This window comes from Pelobates fuscus, chromosome 1, assembly GCF_036172605.1.
Source record: "Pelobates fuscus isolate aPelFus1 chromosome 1, aPelFus1.pri, whole genome shotgun sequence".
Taxonomy (NCBI): domain Eukaryota; kingdom Metazoa; phylum Chordata; class Amphibia; order Anura; family Pelobatidae; genus Pelobates; species Pelobates fuscus.
Window position 1 is genome coordinate 475,097,407 of NC_086317.1, and position 16,295 is coordinate 475,113,701.

The following is a 16,295-nucleotide window of genomic DNA, read 5'->3' on the forward strand; positions in this document are numbered from 1 at the left end:
TGGGGGGCTGGGTCTCCCAAATGTACACCTGTACTACAAGGCCGCCATCATGTCAATAGCCCTACAAACGCACAAAACACGAATAGTAGGGGAAAGACCACAATGGGAGGAGATAGAATCTGCTGAGGGTTGCCATATGAGTATACAACACTTGTTTTGGGTACCACATAACTTAAGACCAAAACCCCCAAAGCTACTCCCGACAACAGCACTACTGCTGGATGTCTGGGACTCTACGACACGACAAATGGGACACCTTAACAAATGGGCGAAGCAGATACAGATGCAGAGTCTGTCCATAGTGAACCCCACACTGAACGTTCACCCGTGGAAGCAAAATGGTTGTTCAAATATAGGTCAGTTACTCTGTGATGGCAAAATTAAACCATATTCAGATTTACAACAGAACTATAACCTACCTAATAGCACGCTATTCTCCTACCTCCAACTGAAATCATTGTTAGAGAACAATATAGACACAACTTCCTCCCAACCCCTTGAGATGCTGTATACATTATGTGGAACTGGCACCATACCAACGAAACTGCTATCTAGACTTTATGCAACCCTAAACACCAGCCCACCCAGTGATACACTGGACAAATTTAGAGAGCACTGGCACAGCAACATATACAAACAGTTTACAGATGCTCAATCGCAAAAGGCTTTTATGGCACACAAAGGAAGATCAAGATGTTCTTCCCACATAGAGTTGATGAGGAAAATCCAATACAGATGGTATTTGGTACCGACTAGACTAGCGAACATCTATCCAAATACATCCAAACTATGCTGGAGGTGTGGGGAAGATGAAGGCAGTATGTACCACATATGGTGGACGTGTCCACGGATAGAGGGATACTGGGAGCAAGTGGAGGAGCTCATTAATGGTTCCTTACACACGAAAATCACGCTACAGCCGGAGACTGGGCTGCTTTTTATGTTTCCAGATACACTAAATAAAGCACAAAAGACACTTCTGTTTCACATACTAATAGCTGCAAACACACTGATTGCAAGGGCATGGAAGCAGTCCACTTGCCCTAAACAAACAGAGCTCCTATCCCAGATTTCCTTGAACCTAACGTATGAAACGATGCTTAAAACAAGATACACTTCCCCGAGCCATCTCTTAGAGGCCAGACACCATTGGGAATTGTTCACATTCGAGAGGGACAAAACGATACCCGCACCCTAACACAAAACACATAAGAACAACATGGAGGAGAGCAAGGCCACACGACAGGGGACTTAGACCAAAGATTTAGATTGGTACCATTACTGTTACGAAGGCTCTGCGTAGCCTACGATATTATATTATATTTCTGCTGTATGTAAAATGTGGCGTGAACACCAAATGATAAGAAACCAGTGATTGACCTTACCCTACGGTAAATTGTTGAAGACATGACGTACTGTAAACTGTTGCAAATACCACGTTGTGTTAAACATGAAACATATCAGATTATCACAAACCTGGAAGCATTTCCCCCCAACACCCTCTTTCTTTCTGTACCCCTTTATGTTTTACATTGTCTGAGAAAATTTCAATAAAGCATAAATTGAAAAAAATAATATCAGGAAGTATTACTTTACTGAGAGGGTAGTGGATGCATGGAATAGCCTTCCAGCTGAAGTGGTAGAGGTTAACACAGTAAAGGAGTTTAAGCATGCGTGGGATAGGCATAAGGCTATGTGGCAGTGATTCCATCAGGCTTAACTAAAGAGACTGTCCACTCTGGGCCTTGTTTTTAACAAGATATGTGGCAGTGATTTCCATCAGGCCTTAATTCAGAGAGTGTCCGCACCTGGCCTTTTCTGTAACAAGAAAGGTGACTGTGTTTTCCAGCAGGCCTTACTTCAGAGAAAATCCACCCTGGTCCTTGTTTTTTTCAAGATATGTAGGTATGATTTCCAGCAGGACTTAACTCAGAGAAATTACAGATTATCTTTATTGTGACACTAGCAATGTGATCTATATGACTCTCAAAACATAGATCAGCAAACATATTTTCCCAATTGTCAACAAAAATACAGACCAACTACTATTACTAGTCTGAGCCATAAAAATGAAGCAGCTCTATATATTTGTTTAATTTTCTTTTGACTTCTGTATTTGTACTCTGAATTTAGGTTCTCTAGGAACTCTTCAGCTATTTTTTAGTTAGTTAGGGCATCTAATTTATTTTGCTATTAGCAGTTTTTCATTGTTCTATTTGTAGTTTTGGAAGTCCCCAGATTTTAAATAATTAAGCTAAAAGTTAAATTTTATAGTGAAAAAAAAACACCAAACAGTAAAATATGCACTCAAAAAAACTGTTTCTTATTAATTTTTTTATTAAGTATTGTGCAGTTGAAAAACGTTATACGATAATCAGGGAGACCCCACCACAAAAAGAAAAATACACAGTCCATCGAGGTCAAAAACATGAACAAAATAATCGATGACATGAAAACAGTAGTGAATCCTTTAAATTCTGTTGTTAAACATGTTAAATATAGAAGTTACTCAGGACTGAGACCACTGAAGGTTGCTACCTTAACCATTGTACTATTAAAGGTTATTTCTGGTGGGGAAATCTTGCAAGAGTTACAGGTATTGATGTATCTGTTGCTAATAAATTCAAGACTCACTCCTGTGTTCATAGTTTAGCATCACATCAAATAATCTGAATAATGAAGACATTATATTTTTTAAGATTCTCCATAAACATTTCTCTTATTTTCACAGGTTCCAACAAAACCGTGGCCAACCTTAAAAATACCAAAAAAAAAGGAAAATGAATTCATCAGTAGTAAATTCAACAGTCAGCAGTCTGACCCAATTTTCTTTATTTAGCAGCTATGTCAACCAGATTATCAAAATCTCTTTTTTAACGTTAATGTTCCTTTGCTTGTTCTTTTTCCTGTACTATGTCATTGTGGTCCTGATTGTCTTCTTCGTCAACGTTCACATCAGGGAGAACCCACGCTATTTACTGTTTGCTCACATGCTTATCGCTGATACAATATATCTCTCTGTGGCAATTTTGATTTCAGTGTTTGTCGTATTTATGCCTGTATCCATTCCCGTACCAATCTGCTACATTTTAATTTCCATAACCACGATAACTTTCAAGGTGACACCATACAACCTTGCAGCCATGGCTTTGGAGCGCTACATGGCCATATGTTTCCCTCTAAGACACGGGCAGCTATGCACCAGACCAAGATCTTTGGTTGTCATTGCTGTAATATGGATAATTGGGTTTGTTCCGAGCATTGCAGATTTTATTATTCTAATTTCCTCCAAAGATCCAAGTTTTTTCTCTCTTCGTTTGATGTGTACACAATACAGTTTTATGGTTACCCCCCAACAAAATGCAATACAAGTTACCGCTTATGTTCTGTGCTTTGCAGTGGTGGGGCTGATTATTATTTACACATATATCAGCATCATGCTGATTGCTATGAAACTTGACTCAGGAAATTCAACGGCTTCTAAAGCTGGTAAAACCGTTATGCTCCACGCTTTACAGCTCCTCTTATGCATGACAGCCTTCAGTCACAACATTACAGAGCTTTTCTTTCAAGAATATATTCTTCTTGTAGGCCGAATCAACTTTATTTTCTTCATGTGCCTACCCAGGTCCCTCAGCCCCCTGATTTATGGACTGAGAGATAACATGCTTTGCAGTTATATCAAAAAATTTGTTTTCTGTAAAACTTTAAAGGTTGTCATAAATGCAACTTGATTGTAACAAACTGTTTAAAGAAACATAATCAAAACCAGGTGTACAAGCCACGTATAGCACCATTTAGAATAATATGAATTAAATTATATGTTTGTTTCTATATTAAGTGTATAAATCGAGTAAAATGCTTCAAGTGAATGAGCCTTATACTTTCATTGTACTCAACAAAATGTGTTTATCTCTCTATTTTTCTAGTTTATTATATCTAAAAAACACAGACCTACTCAATCATTTAGAGGCTTTTTAAGAGGCCCTCAGAAGTTAAAGGGACACTATAGACCAGGGCTCGACAAATCCCGGGCACCAGGTCGCCATGGCGACTAGAAATTTCGCCCTGGCACCAGGGATTTGTTAGCCCTTGAGCTATAGTTAACAATGGGGCCAGCCGGGGAGCAGTGCAGGCGGCCGCCCATGGGGACAACTGAAGCCGGCCGGGGGAGCATCATGAAGGAGGCCATCCGTGCGGAGCATGGAGGCGGATGGCTGAGGCAGCACGCGAGGGAGCAGTAATCCTTCTGCAGTTCCTCTCTGCTCCCTCGCTTTAAAACTTTGTTTGTTTTAAAAAAAAAAACTGGCTCCTAACTTTTTTAGCTGGCTCCTAGATTCCAAACAAATTTGTCAAGCCTTGATATAGGCACCCAGACCACTTCAGCTCATTGAAGTGATCTGCCTGCATATTCCCAGATCCCCTAACTCCGGAAAGATAATTGTTGCAGGTTTTCCTTACCTTTTTGTGTCACTATTCCCCACTCCCTCTAGCATGTAAGCTCATTGAGCAGGGCCCTCAACCCCTCTGTTCCTGTGAATCCAACTTGTCTGGTTACAACTACATGTCTGTTCGCCCACCCATTGTAAAGCGCTGAGGAATTTGATGGCGCTATATAAATAACATATTAATAATAACTGCAATAATTACCTTTATGGGTTAACTCCACCTCTAGAAGCTGTCTACCAGACAGGAACTTGAGGGACTTATGCATTCCTATGGGGCTGTTCTAATGCGAGCTTGGCCATTGCTGCACATGCACATTAGGTCTCCCCCGCCGGCTGACATTGGCAGGTGGGAAGGAGCAAACGTGGACCCATAGCCAGCGCTGGCGGACATGGGCACTGTACTCAAGTAAGTGACAGAAGGCGTTGTGTACCTGCTCTATGGCACAAGGTGTAGCGGTTATAAGCGTTTTTTTCTGCCTTTTTGACACACAAAGTGAGTTTGCACAGTATATTTTGCAAACCATATGTGTACTACCACTGTATAATACTTCATATTTTGCTCAGCTATGTCTGCTGAGTACAAAAATACCCCCGTATGTACCTTTGCCAGGTATATGTGGACATCGGAGGGGCACATTTGGGACACAGCCATTCCATTTTTTTTCAAATTTTGAATTTTTACGCTGTGCCCATGTCCCATTTTAGAGTATTTTACCAGGCTATATAATCCAAATACCCCATAAAGCCATACCATTTCTTAAAGAAGACATCACAGGGTATTTCAAAAGGCATATTTTGAACCTTAGCGTGGGATCATTTTTCCGCTAGCTTGTACCAGGTGTAGTGGTAATAAGCGTTTTTTCTGCCTTTTTGGCACACAAAGTGAGTTTGCACAGTATATTTTGCAAACCTTATGTGTACTACCACTGTATAATACTTCATATGTTGCTCAGCTATGTCTGCTGAGTACAAAAATACCCCCGTATGTACCTTTGCCAGGTATATGTGGACATCGGAGGGGCACATTTGGGACACAGCCATTCCATTTTTTTTCAAATTTTGAATTTTTACGCTGTGCCCATGTCCCATTTTAGAGTATTTTACCAGGCTATATAAACCAAATACCCCATAAAGCCATACCATTTCTTAAAGAAGACATCCCAGGGTATTTCAAAAGGCATATTTTGAACCTTAGCGTGGGATCATTTTTCCGCTAGCTTGTACCAGGTGTAGTGGTAATGAGCGTTATTAAATGTCTTTTTTTACTTTTTAAACCTTTTTTTACTTTTTAAAACTATTTTTTAAACTTTTGTTTTGATTATTCATTTTTTTAAAGTTTCCTAAACTTTCGTAAAACTTTTTTTTACAGATTTAACATCTTTTTTTTTTACGTTAACCCCTAACTAGCAGTAAGCAGCACTAACAGTAAATTCCCCATTTTCCCATAACTCCCACCCACCCCAGCTAGCAAAATATTTAATTATACAATATTTAAATTAGTTAATTAAATACATTTAACCCCTGAGGGTTAAAAAATAAATAAAAGTTAATCGTCAGGGGTTAAAAAAAAAAAATTAGAACAGTATAATACTGTGATCTGTATTTTGATCACTGTAGGCAGTGATCGACTGGCAGGGAAGGGGTTAATTTTTATTTGGACTGGGTAAAGGGTTTATTTTTTTAAATTTTTTACTTAAATGTTATTAAAACTTTTTTTTAACTTAATTTTTTAACTTATTAAAGCTTATTTTTAAACTTTTTTTTAACGTTAACCCCTAGTTAGCGTAATACTAAATCCCCCAATTCCCCACTAACTTCCACCCTCCCCAGCTAGCTAAATTTATAATTTTAAAATATTTAAATTAATTAATAAAATAAATTGAACCCCTGAGGGTTAAAAAAAAAAAGAATTAACCCTCAGGGGTTAAAAAAAAAATCAGATCTTAGTAAAATGTAATCCCTGCCAATTGATCACTGTAGTCAGTGATCAATTGGCAGGGAAGGGGTTAATTTTGTATTAAAATGGGTAAAGGGGGGGTAAAGGGGGGTGGGATTTTAATTTTACTTTATTTTTTTAACACCAGGGGGCAGGATCACTGAAGATCCGTCCCCCTGCACTTCACACAGAACCAGGAAGTGCAGGGAGGCGGAGGTGAGTATAGAGAGCACATGTGCCCGCTCAGACATGCTGTCAGAGCGGGCACATGTACTCTGACAGCCCGATCCGGTGCTCCCGGTCTGCCTCTAATGCAGAGGCAGACCGGAGCACCATTAACCCCACGATCGCCGCGATTGCGGCGATCTGGGGTTAATTTTAACGGGTGACGGACGAGGTCCGTCACTCGTCATTAACGCATTCCCCTGAGTGACGGACCTCGTCCGTCACTCGTCGTTAAGGGGTTAAGACCGCAGCCAAATGTACAAGTTGTGAACAGAACAAAACGTAAACAAAACCTGACATTTGCGCTATATGTCTGTCCAACCGTAATTCACCTCTTTCATAATAAACGCACCCCCCCTATTATATATCATTTTATTCAGGGGAAACAGGGCTTTCATTTAACATCAAATATTTAGGTTTGGAACATAATTTAATATAAAAAAATATAAAAAAATGGGAGAAAATAAGAATTTTTTAAATTTTTTTAGTTCTACGTGACATTTTAACTGTGGATGTCAAAATACTGTTTGCTTTTACTGCAATACAATACACATATTTGTATTCAGCGATGTCTCACGTGTAAAACAGTACCCCCTATGTACAGGTTTTATGGTGTTTTGGGAAGTTACAGGGTCAAATATAGCGTGTTACATTTGAAATTGAAATTCGCCAGATTGATTAAGTTGCCTTTGAGAGTGTATAGTAGCCCAGGAATGAAATTTACACCCATAATGGCATACCATTTGCAATAGTAGACAACCCCAGGTATTGCAAATGGGGTATGTCCAGTCTTTTTTAGTAGCCATTTGGTCACAAACACTGGCCAAAGTTAGCGTTAGTATTTGTTTGTGTGTGAAAAATGCAAAAAACGCCAATTTTGGCCAGTGTTTGTGACTAAGTGGCTACTAAAAAAGACTGGACATACCCCATTTGCAATACCTTGGGTTGTCTACTATTGCAAATAGTATGCCATCATAGGGGTAATTTTCATTCTTGGGCTACCATAGGGTCATAAAGGCAACGTAAGCAATCTGGCGAATTTTAATGTGAAAAAAATGAAACACAAGCCTTATATTTGACGCTGTAATTTTTGAAAACACCATAAAACCTGTACATGAGGGGTACTGTTGTACTCGGGAGACTTCCCTGAACACAAATATTTGTGTTTCAAAACAGTAAAAAGTAATAATATCGTCCGTGTAAGTGCTGTTTGTGCGTGAAAAATGCAAAAAACTTCACTTTTACTGGCGATATCATCGTTGTAATACATTTTACTGTTTTGAAACACTAATATTTGTGTTCAGCGAAGTCTCCCGAGTAAAACAGTACCCCCCATGTACAGGTTTTATGGTGTCTTGGAAAGTTATAGGGTTAAATATAGTGCTAGTAAATTAAATTCCCTATACTTTCGGCATGGGTTGTCAGGCAGGTCCCGCTAATTGTAATTAATTAGGATACCTAATTATGTCAAATTATTACATAAATATAGGTGTAGAATTAATATATGTATATATATACATATGTGTATATATACGTATATATATATATATAATTTTTTAAAAATATTTTTATTTATATATAGGTATATATATAGTGATATATATGTAAATATTTATGTATATAGATATATATGTTATTTCGTTCTACGTGTATATATATTTTACACATATTACACATATTTTTTAATATTCAATATTTTTTTTTACGTATTTACATATTTTTTTATATTATATATAAATATATATATAACAATAATTATATATATATATTTAATCAGTATCAGTCTACGTGTAATTTGATATTAATATATATATATAATTATATATATTAATATTAAAATACACCTAGACAATGTATGTGTGTGTATGTATATGTGTATATATATGGTCTAAGTATATATATATATTTTTTTTACACTTTTAACATTATTTGATTTTATTTTCAGCCAGCAGGGGGACCAACTGTCATCACAGTTAGTCCCCCTGCTGGCAATACAGAAGTCAGCTATACCGGCCATGTGATTGTGAGGTCCTCGCAAGGACCTCACTCTCACATGACCGGGGGGGACCGGAGGAGGAAGATCTGCCGCAGGGGGGCTCCCTGGGAGTCCCCCCAACCGCGATCGCCGGCGTGGGACCGTCGGCGACCGGGTAATTAAGGAAAAACCGGAGGGCGTACTATTACGCCCTGCGGCGTTTAGAGCCGCTTTAAAAAGGACGTAATAGTACGCCCTCCGGTCTTAAAGGGTTAAGCAGACTGTGATTGTCTATTGTTGTGACTTAGATGATGATCAGATCACATTTTATGACCAATTTGTGCAGAAATCCATATCATTCCAAATGGTTCACATACTTTTTCTTGCAACTGTAGTTCTGGGAGTACAAGCTGGAATGCTTTAATCTGGCCAGATGGCCTGCTTTTATACAATAGCCCCTACAAGGAGTCTCCCACACAAAACAACAGGGAAATCCCTCCAACATTCATCTGTGCCTGAGAGATAACTACCTGAGCAAACACTTACAAGTTAATTATCTCTCAGGGACAGAAAGTATTACAATTTACAAAACACCCCAAAATACACATAAAATACATGAAACCCCCACGAAAGTCACATCCCCTGATAGCCCTGATCTGGGTGACCAACATATGCCAAAATCCCCCAGATTGGTTCAGGGGTTCGGGTTTTCCATGGAAGTCTTGTTTTTGACCTACCGCACATGTGGCTTAAGCCCAAAAAAGTTCCGTGAAATTACTGCATTAGTGAAATCAGTCTGTCAACTTCAGTAACATAAAAATGAATAAAATACAGAGCGTAGTCTCTATTTCAACCGTGATCATTCATCTCATGCAGATGAATGATCACACCGAACCGTGTTCTTCTAGGATTTACAAAACCAAATACAGACGATGATGGAAGTCCAGTTGTGTTCAGGAGTTTCAGTGTCCAATTTTAGTACCATGAACTCAACAACCAAACACCGCTGCCTGCGTTCATGCGAACAAGATGGCCGCCACCTCGTAGTCGTTCATACGAATTGCGGTCAACCAGACGAACAATTAGAACACTGATGTAAAAACCTTTCCAACAGGGGTTAGCAAGCTCCCGGGTGGTCCTTGGTTTGTATAGTTGTTCGGTTCCCAAACCGAAACGGTATAAGGAAATTACATGAACCAAGCCATTTAAACAGTGTTTTACAAGTTTCCCTGCAGGGCCCATAGTCTGTGGGCAGGAGGTTGGCAAGCAAGCTCCTCCAGGAGCTTGTGGCAAACTCACAAGGGAAGGGGAGTTTGTCACAAACATTATCTAAAATTTCCTCTTCTCTGTATACTTTCTGTATGCTGACTGCCAGGGAGCTAAGATAGCGGCACCCTGGTGTAGAATAAAGAGGTATGGAGTGCTACATTTCGTTTTATTTTTCAATCCTCACAAATACATATTTGTTAACTATTGGGATAAGTAAACACAATATTTTAAATCCTGGGAAGTGATAGTTGCTCTTTAACTCCTTAAGGATAGCGGGCGTTCTATGCTGTCCTTAAGGGGCTGGTCCTAAATGCCAGCACATAGCATAGAATGTCCCCGCCATTCTATGTGTTACCGGGTCCTAGATGATCCCACACTGGCGGTCGCAATACTGGGGACTATCTGATAGCCCTGGCAGTTCCCTCTCAGGCAGATTATGCCCTCCCGGCCTATGTGAACACAAGGTCCTCACGATCAAATGGCCGGAAAGGCTGTCTGCAGCTTTGCCTACCAGGATGACGCCAGCAGAATGTCACAGTTTGTCTTGGTGTACCTTTTAAGGTCATAGTGGACACTTTGAATAGCTCCAGGACTAGGATGTAGAGGAGTGGTGAGTGTTTGAGAGCATTCAAACTTCCCTGTTGCTGCAAAGTTTATAGATAACAATCAAAGCAGCAGGAGGAACGTTAGATTGAGCAGCAGATAGTCCGATAACAGTAGAGTCTGAACCAACATGGATGCTCAACCAGATGAAAAAACAAACTTTCCTTCCCTTTCAGAGAATCCAACAAGTCTAGTTGGACTTATTGGATCCTCTGAAAGGAAAGTGACAACCTGACCCAGAAGAGCACAAGCTGATCAGGGACCTAGGGAAGCTGTCTGCAGGTTTGCCCCTGAGAATACTCTGGGTGTAAGATTGGATATTTCTCCGTTCTCTCACACTGCTATGGACTTTTCACCAAATTTCTGCTTTCCAGCTTATCTCTTTCTCAGATCTGGGAAAAGGCCGTTAGAAATAACCCACACAGTACAACGTAATGTATTTCAATCAAGCCTTTCATTTTCTCCTACACAGCAAAGGGGATACATAGATTATTAGTTTAGGGTGTTACACTTTATTCAGCCAATTGCAATATTCTAACACATCACATACAATTATGCATGTTAGGGGTAGATAAGCAAGCCTGCTCAGCATAACTCAGGGTGTGGTGTAATACTTGTTTTTCAGGCAGGGAAGAAGCCCCTACTAAGCATTTTAAAACATTTCACTGGAACAGCTAAAAAGTCTCTAATCATTATATATAATTTGATACATCAAGCCCAAGCAATAAAATTGACCCTAACACTGGGATTTGGAGAAAAGAAGATTCTTGCTGCAGTGATTGATGTTCTACCTACTAGCAATTTGCTTTGGTGAGTGCAATAGGCCACTAGTTGATACATGGTGTTTCATGATAATACATTATTTGTTATATTTTTATTGTAGATTTTTTGGTTAAATGATCTATATACGTGTGTGAGACCACTCCATGCTACACACAAATTGGAATTACACACAAGAAGAGGTGGAGCACTGTTAAAGCCTATTTGGGGTGAAACGTGTTGTGTTTTAATCCACTATTTAAATAAAAGTATTATTTCTGACTTCCTATATTTCGTTAGTCTCTCTAACTTTACAACACAATGCGTTTTGCCCCAAATAGGCTTTATCAAGTGTTCACACTTGAGAAAGCCTATTTGAGGCAAAACGCATTGTGTTTTAATCTACTATTTAAATAAAAGTATTATTTCTTATTACCTATGTTTGGTTAGTCTCTCTAATTTTATATACTTTTATATTTATTTTTACCTGGGATATCTCAACAGCTGAAGCTTTACCATCTAATGAATCCCAGGTGGGGATTGTTCCACCCAGGCGTGTTACTGTCACGGCTACTAGTGTGGTCCAGCACGCAGAAACGATGTAAACATATACATAAATAAGGAAAGGAAAATAACAGGATAGAGCGTAAACCGGACCTTAGAATGGCCGGACTAATACGCTAGAGACAGAGAATGGTCAAAGGGAAAGCCGAGATCAAGGAAGCCAGAAAATACTCAATACCGTTTAAACAAGCCAAGTCAGGGAAACCAGAGATCAGAATAACCAGGGAAAAGCCAAGATCAGTATACCAGGAAATCAGAAACACGAAAATAGCACTCTCAGGAAACCAGGAAACGGAAACCACGACAGGGGTGAATTAGGGTGATTAAGGGGATTAAATACCCCTCTCTATGCTGTGATTGGTCAGAGAGCGACCTCTCACCCCAAAACGTGCGTGTGCGTTGACGTCGTGACGTCACGCACACGCTGGTATAAATCCCAGGGGCGGGGCTAGCACTAGACGCGACCACGCGGTCGGCGCCATCTTGGATATGGGTGTGAAGCCCGGAAGACCTGGGGGAGCGGTTCCCGGCTCGCCGACAAGCAGGTAAGCTCGTGTTGTCGGCGCGGTCGTGCCGGTCGGGCACGACCGTGAGACTCGGCGGGCCGGTGACCGCAACAGTTACACAGAGTGGTTTGTCTGCTCTGTAAATTGTAAGTACATCTCCTTTTTTATCCAGCACTTTTTATTTATAGGGAGCACTATGGGCCTTCTCTTGTGTTTATCTACACTGAAAATATCATCAGAGGAATATCCTACATGTGGGAAGTTTAAATACCACTGTATGCTGTTTTAACTCGAGCTGGTTATAGCTCTCATATATGTGAGTTGGCACTTCTTAACTTTAGTGTTGTCTGTGGCCACACTCCTTTAAGTTATTGCACCATGGGTCCCCTCTGTGTTTTTTCTTTTACATATGCTGATGAGGATTTGACCCAAGATGACTTGCGAATTTCTGAAGAAAATACCTGTGAACTAGATACTTTATTTGCTTGTTTTTCTGGTATATTTTTGTCTTCTTGATTTGATTTATTTATTTGGTTCTTGGCAAACCCTTTATCGGTTGTTTTCTATTAAACAAATTCAGGGTGTCTATATGTCAGTGAGTGTGTGTGTTTAATTGAACTAGAAATTGTTGAGAATTGTTGACTAGTAACTAAACTGGGAATTATAAAGGATTGTGGACATTTCACATTTTAAAATATTTGAACTTAAAAAAGAGCCACCAGTGTGACTAATTTACATAATAATTAGAGTTTCATGAAAAGACTGAAATTTAAACAGCATCATTAAATGTGAATCCACAGCAAATTCTATGTTATTATTGGACATCACAAATCATGTGATGTCCATATTTGTCCATATTTGCAAATACTCACCTAGATTCTGTAATCTGACTGTTGATAAATAGAATGGATTACATAGTTATAAATGCCAACTGCTTTTTTGGATTTTACAATAACTTCTGCTTTCAGTTAATATTAGTGTGCCCTATATCAAACTATGTAAATATATTGAGAGAATGATACAAAAATATATAAAACAACATGTGGTTAATTACATTGCCATTGATATATGTCCTTTTAATTATTTAGATATTTAGACCCTTTTGACCTTTTTGCAATTATTTTAATTTCTTTTTGTTAGTACATTTGTCTTTTTATTTATTTCAGATCTAATTAATATTATGTAACATTTTGGTAAAAATATACAACCTAAGAGTCCAGCACTGGATGTTAATATGGCAAAGACCTCCACAGCCACCATGTATTTCCCTTTGGTGCTCAGATAGGCTGGGATCATTGCAATCCAAACACTGCTGAACACCAGCATGCTGAAAGTGATGTATTTGGCCTCATTAAAGCTGTCCGGTAATGTCCTGGCTAAAAAAGCCATAACAAAGCTAACAGTTGCCAGAAACCCCATGTAGCCAAGGACAGAGTAAAAGGCAATAACTGAACCTTCATTACACTGAATGATGATCTTCCATTGATAAGAGCGTGTGTCTATCTCCTGAAATGGTGGAGAAATGGACAACCAACAGATACTAATTATAACCTGAATAGACGAGAGGATTAAAACGATAGAATTGGACAGCTTGACTCCAATCCATGTTTTCCACTTGCTGCCAGGTTTAGTGACCTTGAAAGCAGTATAAACAATGATAGTCTTGGCCAACACACAGGAGACAGACACTGAGAAGATTACTCCAAAAGACACTTGACGGAGCATGCATGTTATATCCAGGGGACGGCCAAGAAAGAGAAACACACAGTTGAAGCTCAGGGCGATGGAAACCAGAAGAGTAAAGCTGAGGTTCCTATTATTGGCTTTGACAATATGGGTATTTCTGTATGAAATAAAAACCATTAGTATAAAAAGAGTCAAAATAATAAATAAAATAGAAATTACAGCAAATAAATCAGCTAAAATATCATTCGTGTAGGAAAGATACTCCACTTCCTTAGGAATACAGCGATATTTATTTTCATTTGGCCACTCAAATTCTGGACATTTTATGCAGTTCTCAGTGTCTGAAAAAAATAGAAAACATACAATATATCAGCTACAAAAATCTGTGAAAATATTGTGAGGTTATTTATGGGGTGATAAATATTAAAAATAATATTTTCATACAAATTATCAAAAATGTATTTAATAATTTTTATTATATCAAAAATGTATATCTTGGCACTGTTCCCTGAATAATGATATAAAGCTGAGAATTACCCACAATTTTAATTCTCTTAGATCCTAGAGGAAGTTTCACTAGAGGATTTTTACTTCACACAGTAATCACAAATTAATTATAAAAATATAATTTGTTGTGACAATAATAATAAAAATAATAAATGTAACATGCGTGACAATAATCAGTGAATATTTAGGTATAACATAATTATACAATATGGCAGTGGTTTAAAACAATATAGATAGCTAAATAACAACAGTTGTATGCAATTTAACAAGATTTACGACAGGACACTACTTCACTTAGAAATACCTTCACAGAACACAGCAGCACAGCCTAAAACAGCCTAAAGCAATACAAACTTTGCCTGACAAAGTCAAATCACACTGAATTAACTCATTCACTGCTAGCTACAATCCTCACAGGCAAGATATCCTATTATATTGCAATTTTACAATTAAAGTAATCCTCATACCAGATCCTTCACCATTCCTAGGACTATCCAATAAGAATAATTCTACCAGATTTTTAAATTTGCCTAATTTTAACTTTTCTAAATAAGATTCACTATCTTATATCAGAGCAAGTCAATACCTCTTGATAAAAATTTGGTATGCTAACATTTTGCAAATTTGCCGTTAATATATCGTTATCTTTATTCCACCTGCAAGAATGGAATTTTTATAACCATATATTCCTTAGCTAATTATGATTTCTTATAATTGGAATCGAACCAATATTTATCCTGATATATATTCCTGCTATTAGTAAAATGTATTAATTTAGTTAAATTAAATAAAACCAGAATAATTACCAATTAGGTTGTAGATTTTCCATCAGATGTGTAGATATGTCCCAGGAATTTTGATGTATGATGAGAATTGTGGAAAATAGAAAAGTTTCTGAAGTTGGGTTAGTTCGAAAATATAAAGAATTAAGTGTGTCCAGCTTTTGATTCAGATCTTAGCTGTTAGATGTGAGTCCAAAAGAGTGTTTAGAGTGTCCAATTTTTAAAGGGGAAAACTCTCTGCACGTCACTAGTTGATAGGACCAATAGGGAACTGTGGGTGTGTCTTCCCTACAGTTTATCATCTAGATTTTGGTCAGTAGGTGGCACAATTACATCACCAAAAATTCTTTTCAGGACCCCCTTTTTTACCTTTTTGTATAACCGGTTAACTGTATTTTGTGATGCGTTTGACATAAGTTTTTTTATCTTTTCATGGCCACTATCAATCACAGAACCTGTCAACTTCAAAGACTTTGGTTCACTCTTACCCAGTCTGGGTGTCTGCAATTCCTGTCGTAAAATTAGATTTGACACCTCCAGACCTTAATTTCACTCTTTCTCTTACAATGGAACTTTGTAAAATTAATTACTTAGTGTCATTTCGTGTCTGTCTTGTTTTCTTGTGTGAAATTGTGTTTGAGATTATGTATACTCCACTAACATTAGTAAATAATATTATATTTATTCATTGATATTTATCCATGAATAGTCTATATTATTAGCATAATACTAATTATATATGATTAATATACTTATAGTAAGTTATAAGTGAATAGTGTAGATATATAGCATTCAACCCCCTTTTGCTGCAAACATCATGTCTTATCTCTAATGTTTACATAAGTCGCATTCCTTAGCTCAGACTTGAATGAATAGAGTGATAGAGAGAGAAATCTTGTGTCTGTCTTAGCCTTGTAACACAAAATGGAGTCACCTCTGTTCTGAGGGTGACTGGCAGTATACAATTTTAATTTCTATCTTAACAGAAAAATGTCTGCCTATATAAATATACTGACAAGATATATTAGCAAAATT

The 16,295-nt window shown here is 38.0% G+C and overlaps 1 protein-coding gene across 1 annotated transcript in view; it reads right to left on the reverse strand.

Moving 5' to 3' along the window:
* Nucleotides 1–2,694: 2,694 nt before the first annotated feature.
* LOC134585613 (vomeronasal type-2 receptor 26-like) overlaps nucleotides 2,695–16,295 on the reverse strand; it is a 48,940-nt gene continuing 35,339 nt past the window's right edge. Inside the window, exons 5-6 of the mRNA XM_063441061.1 lie at nucleotides 13,429–14,312; nucleotides 2,695–2,754 (exon numbers count right to left, since the gene is read on the reverse strand). Coding sequence (XP_063297131.1) covers nucleotides 2,695–2,754; nucleotides 13,429–14,312 — 944 coding nt within the window. The remainder of the gene's footprint in view (nucleotides 2,755–13,428; nucleotides 14,313–16,295) is intronic.